We start from the raw sequence: 6,863 nt of genomic DNA, 5'->3' as shown, positions 1-6,863 counted from the left end.
TAAAAAAAATTATATTCTTTTATTCTATTTAGTTTTTTTAATGGTGTAATGATATAATTTTGCCAGTATTTTTTCTCATAATATTATTCATATTTTAATGCTTAGTATAATAATGGGCCTATATAATTATAATAATTCTATTTTATAACATTGATTTCATTGCCCGTCACATCCATCATTTATAACAATATATAATAATAATTTAATAATAATTATTATTATAATAATTGTATATATATATATATATATATATATAACATTATATAATATACAATAAAATATTTTTGTTGGTTTCAATAACATAAATTGATTTCACTGCCTGCCCCCATCCCCCATGACTCTCACACGCACACGAATCACAGACAGTTCCTCCCATTTCTGGCAAATAGGAGAAGAGGGACCAAAGCCGACTGCCTCTACACACAGGACTTTCCCTTCGGCGTATGCGTTAAAAATTGTGATTTTTTTCTATTAAAGAACGTCTTTCAAGGGAAAATATGTCTACAAGACCGGGATTCTACCGGCAAGAGCTGAACAAGACAGTCTGGGAGGTGCCCGAACGATACCAGAACCTCACACCGGTTGGATCGGGAGCTTACGGCTCAGTATGGTGAGTCCAGCAGGCGAAATTACAAATCCTACTATGGCGAAGGCGTGACTCGTGCATATTAATTACGTAACGAGACGTATGGTCCGTACACAGAAGGACGACGCTGAAGTGAGTGGCAGCTGCTAGCGAATCATGCACGGTTGTGGGCGTGGCTTATGAATATTTCTTAGATAACGCTGCCTGAGGTTTCAGGAAGGTAACTAGGCAACGTGTGTATGACCAAATTAATATTCAATAGCTTACTCTTCGTCGTAGTAGGATTTGTAATTTAAAGTCAAAGAGTAGAAGAGGGTGAGGCGAGAATATTCCATAAAAAACAACATCCGGATATTTTGGATAAAAATAAACAAATAAACAGCCATCTTCACCAACATTGCTAATAAACATCTGTCAAGAAATGTATTATTAAACAAAATTACAACAACACTATAAAATTGCATGTATAATAGTCTTTAATATATTAAGAATAATATTGTTAGTATCTGTTATAGTTTGTGTGGTCTTTATTGTACTGAAGACCACTTCTTTTTTGTTTATTGACAATGATGAGATGTGTCAATCATTGCTGTAATAATGATAATGTCTATATAAAGTCATGTTGCCTGACTGTAGTGTAGATGAGGATAAAATCACTCTTTGCTGTGCTCAAGTTGGTATTTTTTTATGTTGCTGACAGTCCATCTAAAAGGCAAAGGAAGTCTTTCACAACATTAAAAACTGCATATTGTACATGTTGAAATCAGATGTCGTCCTTTCTATACACAAAGGCCTCAGATTGCGCAAGAGTCTTTGTTATGCTGTATAAACATAATGGATCAACATACCCATCCGGTAGGATAATATTCCTGTATCGGCCATCATGCTAGACCTATTCAGTTCTGATCTTAAAGTAAGACTGTTTCCACGTTTAGTTGTGCCACAGCCTCATCAGCAATCTGATCTGATCCATCTGTATGGGAATCAGTCCAGCTTTATCTTCCTGCCACGGTTTTACATGTCATGCTGAAACAAAGATTTGCATGGCACTGCACACTATAGCATCTCGGCATTAGAGCCTCCCTCACGCTGTGACTGAAATGGTTGCCATAGTAACACAGTTTCTCTCTTGGCCTGAGCATCTTCAAGTTCTAAATATGTCAATATATTACTTTTTTCTATTTCTTAATATTCAGGTTAGTCGTGACATCATCGTTTGACACAAAATAATCAGCTACTGACAGTAGTTTGCTCAATCATCCGGGTCATTTAATCATTTTAATATGTTTCTCTTCCCCTTCCTCAAACGTTTACGAAGTTTCGCAATTGCTGTGTAAGCAATAACAGATTCATCAAGCTAGTTGCTCAAACATCTGCCTCATGTGATCCCTCTGAAGAAATTACCTGTCAGGAAATTGCAGCATCAGCATGTCCTGTAGTGTATAGTAAATAAAATATGAATAATATAACGATATGAATAATATAATAAAACATTACCAGTTTTTTGTTGACTTTTGCTTAGTTTGGCAGATTGCCATCTCTGACAAATGATGCGATGCAGCTCATTTCACTGTCAGGGACACAGAAGCCCCACATCGCACCGAGACCACCTGAGACCTAATTACTTCATTAGCCACATGAAAAGATACACAACATTAACGACAGAATTTCACAAAGGATTTAATTGTTGCTGATCTGATCCCACGTTGAGTTGAGTGGGTTCGTTTAATTTTGACAACCAAGTGATGTGTTTATAGAGACATTTCAGTGAATATCATCCTACTAGAGACATGATATTAAGCTTTTGTTATGTGCTTGAATAGATGCCGTCTAAACGATCTACCGCTTTTAAAATTAAATGTCAAAGTTATTCACTGAAATCCACTCAAATTTGCTGTCGCTTTTGTAAAACCTTAAATGCAACAAGGTTTTACTTCCATAAAGCGAAACTTCAATTTTATGTCATATGAGGCTTAATTAAAATGAACATATTTGAGACCCTAATCTTCATTTCAATTAAGATCGAGAATTCAGAAACGAACTAAATTCTTATTCAAATACCTTTAATGTCATTTTATTCTTAGTCACCCCCACCCGAGAATCTCACACACACCCACACGCACTTTATTACTCAAATGAGCTGTGAATTTGCATTGTTCATGTTAAGCCCCTTTCTATTGTGTGATCGTTTGACTTCTTTACGGCAGAGCTGGTTTGGGGGCTGGGAAGACCCAGGGTGTGGAGGGCCGAATCGGGGAACGAGAAGGTCCCAAATGGGGGATGGTAGCTGTGCTCGGAGACCTTTTTAGTATAGCCCTACTAAAATTTGAAATAATATTTGTATATAATATAATATATATATGTGGTACGTAGGATATGGCAGAGCTTGTGAGGCCACATAAAATGCAAGGTTAAGGCTTCAGATAAACTAAACATAGCAATCTTTATTACGACCACATGATCCAATATAACGCTTTTCTTTCTTTAGCTCGGCGTATGAAGTGCGCCTCCGCCAGAAAGTGGCTGTTAAGAAGCTCTCTCGACCGTTCCAGTCCCTCATCCACAGCAGAAGGACGTACAGAGAACTGAGACTTCTCAAACACATGAAGCACGAGAACGTGAGTCCCAAAAATGCACGTACACAAGAACACTCACCAGCACCGATGCCTGCGCCACAAGATCATACAACTGCTAGTTCGCCTCGTATTCAAAATCTATTATGTTATTTTCATCTAGGTGATTGGACTCCTAGACGTTTTCACCCCAGCAGCTTCTCTTGAAGACTTTCATGAGGTGTGAGTGTCTCACCTGTATCAACATATCTACATTTGAGAGTCAACTAAAGACCCTTTTAACATTGCAATTTTGGACCAATCTGATGGCTTTTGCAAGTTTGATAGACAGACGTAAACCCTTGTGTACTTTCCTAAAACAAAACCGCCTCTTTGTCCTCAGCTACCTTGTCACCAATCTGATGGGAGCGGATCTCAACAACATAGTCAAGTTTCAAAGACTTTCAGACGAACATGTACAATTCCTCATCTATCAGCTTCTCCGGGGCCTTAAGGCGAGTACATGACATGTTGCTTTTGTTATTTCATACAAGGATAAAATCAGATCTCAGTTGTGCTACCCAAGTCTCTTTATTTCCGCCTCGCTTTACGGTCTCATCTAACAGCTCGGTTTCTTCTCTCACAAACAGTACATTCATTCAGCTGGACTGATCCACAGAGTAAGTGCTAGACCTCTCCTTTTTCCTTTTTATCCGTATTTACATCAGAATAAACAGTTATGTTGGCTAAAGTGCTATCATCCTTTCTGATTTTGTCTAATTGCACACGATCATTTGAATTATTAAAGGAAATTTATGTTTCAGGATTTAAAGCCGAGCAATGTAGCAGTGAACGAAGATTGTGAACTCAGGGTAGGAAAAAGGAGCGTTTTAATGACTTTGCCTGTTTGCACTACTCACTGGAGATCCAATAAAAACTATAGTCTATAATCGCAAACTCTCTGGATATTTTTAACAGAAATTATTTTGATCTGTTGTCAGATCCTGGATTTTGGTTTAGCCAGGCAGACGGATGATGAGATGACCGGTTATGTGGCCACTCGCTGGTACAGAGCACCTGAAATAATGCTTAACTGGATGCACTACAACCAGACAGGTAAACTTAAAATAAAAAAATAAAACTTAAAACTATATATATATATATATATATTGTATGAGATGTATAAATAAATATCCTCAAGCATATATTCACTTTGCAATTGAATCATTTTACAGTGGACATCTGGTCGGTCGGATGCATCATGGGTGAACTTCTGAAGGGCAAAGTTTTGTTTCCGGGCAACGACTGTATCCTTGATACAAAGGCACTCAAACCTCCTCTTAGTGCTGTTTTTGAGTGACTCTTACTTCCTGTGAGGCATGTGAAGAAAGCACATCGTAAGTGGTCCAAAATGTAATTATGGAGGATGACTGCAAACAGAGGCCTGGTATCTCGCAGTCAGACCGAAACTTTAGCTGGATAAGGTTCAATCAATCTACACACGTTCCTAAAAATACATTTGTTTTTGGTTACGCTGTATCTTTAACACAATGAATGCAGATATAGATCAGCTGAAGAGAATTATGGAGGTGGTAGGCACTCCCACCGCTGAAGTCCTGAAGAAAATATCCTCTGAACATGTGAGATGACGTCAGCCAAATGGTCTAATAATAGTTTCAGTTATAAATCTTAACAAACGGATTCATGTTTGGAATGGACGGAGAGATTAGTTAAAGTTATAGATACTAACAACCTAGTGCATAAAATCATATTTGAGACAGCTGTTTTAATTATATGGCCTAAAATTAATTGATTTTCTATGTCCAGGCTCAGAAGTACATCCAGTCCCTTCCGTACATGCCCCAGCAGGACCTTGAACATATATTCAGGGGGGCAAATCCATTAGGTGAAAATCACACAGTATTTTAAGATGGACTCACTTTAAATTGCATTACAATTCTACACTATTTCTTTCACTCCAGCGGTTGACTTATTGAAGAAAATGTTAGTATTGGATTGTGATGGGAGAATCTCTGCCAGTGAAGCTCTGTGCCATTCGTACTTTTCTCAATACCATGATCCCGACGATGAACCGGAAGCCCCTCCGTATGACCAGACCCCTGAGAGCAAGGACCGAACGCTGGAGGAATGGAAGGGTGAGAGACGCTCATGCTATAAGCCGCCATAACACTACATGTTGTCTCACAATCTGATGAACCAACGCCACACTAAAGCTTTTTGTTCATTCAAAAAAATCAATGCAAACATGATCTCTAGTTATATCATATATTGAAGCATCAACCCCCACTACCTTCCAAAAAAGCATGCCATTACAGATTCTGCTCATAAACTACTTTATAAAGAATATACTGACAGTGATGTGTTATCTTAAGATATGCAATAAAAAGATCTCTCTTTCTACAGAGCTGGTGTATGAGGAAGTAAACAATTTCAAAGCCCTGGCCAATAAACCAGAAACACTTCAAGTTGAACAGTAATATGCAAGCGTGAATACAATCCAGGAAGACCGTCACCGGCCCTTTACTATCTGTCAATCACTCTGACACAGGACTTGGACTGGTGGACACATACGAACAGACTGCTGCCATCCAAAGACAATGCAAAAGTATTTCCAAGGCATGATGCCCTTCCTGTAGGCCGGGGTGTCCAGTGTCGGTCCTGGAGGGCCACTGTCCTGCAGAGTTTAGCTCCAACTTGGCTCAACACACAAGTTTATAGTCTGCTTTGTGAGACCTTGATTAGAGTTGAAGCTAAACTTTGCAGGACACCGGCCCTCCAGAACTGACTTTGGACACCCCTGCTGTAGGCTATATGCGTGTGTGGGTTTGTACACACATTTAATTATGAGCAAATGACGAGTGGTATTGTTGTAACAATGACACAATGTATTAATATTTTTAAGGTGCATGTTGTGTGCGTGCGTGTATGCGTGTAAATCGTGTGTTTTGCATCTTTTTTATATCGGATGAGAGGTAGGTGTCAGGCAAAGCAGGGTATTGTGTCCTTCAAAACAAGACCAAAACAAGCAAGGCATGCAGAAGAGAAGACGGCCATGAGAGAGAAAATATGTTTACATTGTTGAAAGGAGTGCTTAATGTCTCTACAGAATGTGTCATTGTCTACATTTTACATCTGAAAGGCTAAGGTTGAATTTTGCATACCTCAAATATGTTTTTGATTGTATTACTTTAAGATTGTATTACATTAAGATGTTCTTCCGCTGATCATAGGAACGGATGTTTTAAAAATGTTCCTGAGCACACAGCAAAATCCAGTGCTAACCCCTCCCTCACCCTAAAACCATCTTATAATGGAATACTTCAACTTTGACTGCTTGTGTAAAGTGTTTATGCTGCATTACATCAGGGAGACATACTTTAAAATCCTATACAGCATAAACCATGTTAAACAGCAACATGAACAAAACAACATTCAGATGCATTATTGCGTTGAAAATGTGCTTAGTAATTATAAAACTAATGACTCGATGCAAAAAAAGTCCTCCAATAGAATGTCCTGATGTCAGTCTTCTGAATGCTTAGGTAATGTAATGTGTTTTAAACAATACTTGAAAAGGATTTGGGGAATAACAGTATAGATGTTTACAGAATTAACGTGTTTTAGTGAGGAAACTGCGATTCAGGAGGTGAAGTTAGATTTCTTTCACAATACGTGTCTAAATAATGGTAAGTGTTGAAACATCC

At 38.3% G+C, this 6,863-nt stretch overlaps 1 protein-coding gene across 1 annotated transcript; it reads left to right on the top strand.

Annotated features, from left to right (window-relative positions):
* Window positions 1–371: 371 nt before the first annotated feature.
* mapk11 (mitogen-activated protein kinase 11) lies at window positions 372–6,066 on the top strand. Its single transcript, XM_057324109.1, has 12 exons — window positions 372–610; window positions 3,075–3,204; window positions 3,323–3,381; window positions 3,542–3,653; window positions 3,789–3,818; window positions 3,963–4,010; window positions 4,140–4,254; window positions 4,374–4,445; window positions 4,699–4,778; window positions 4,966–5,044; window positions 5,121–5,294; window positions 5,563–6,066. The coding sequence occupies exons 1-12, from the start codon at window positions 498–500 to the stop codon at window positions 5,634–5,636; spliced, it is 1,086 nt and encodes a 361-aa protein (XP_057180092.1). The 5' UTR covers window positions 372–497; the 3' UTR covers window positions 5,637–6,066.
* Window positions 6,067–6,863: the final 797 nt, after the last annotated feature.

This window comes from Triplophysa rosa, linkage group LG24, assembly GCF_024868665.1.
Source record: "Triplophysa rosa linkage group LG24, Trosa_1v2, whole genome shotgun sequence".
NCBI lineage: Eukaryota > Metazoa > Chordata > Actinopteri > Cypriniformes > Nemacheilidae > Triplophysa > Triplophysa rosa.
This window is presented reverse-complemented; position numbering and strand designations above follow the sequence as displayed.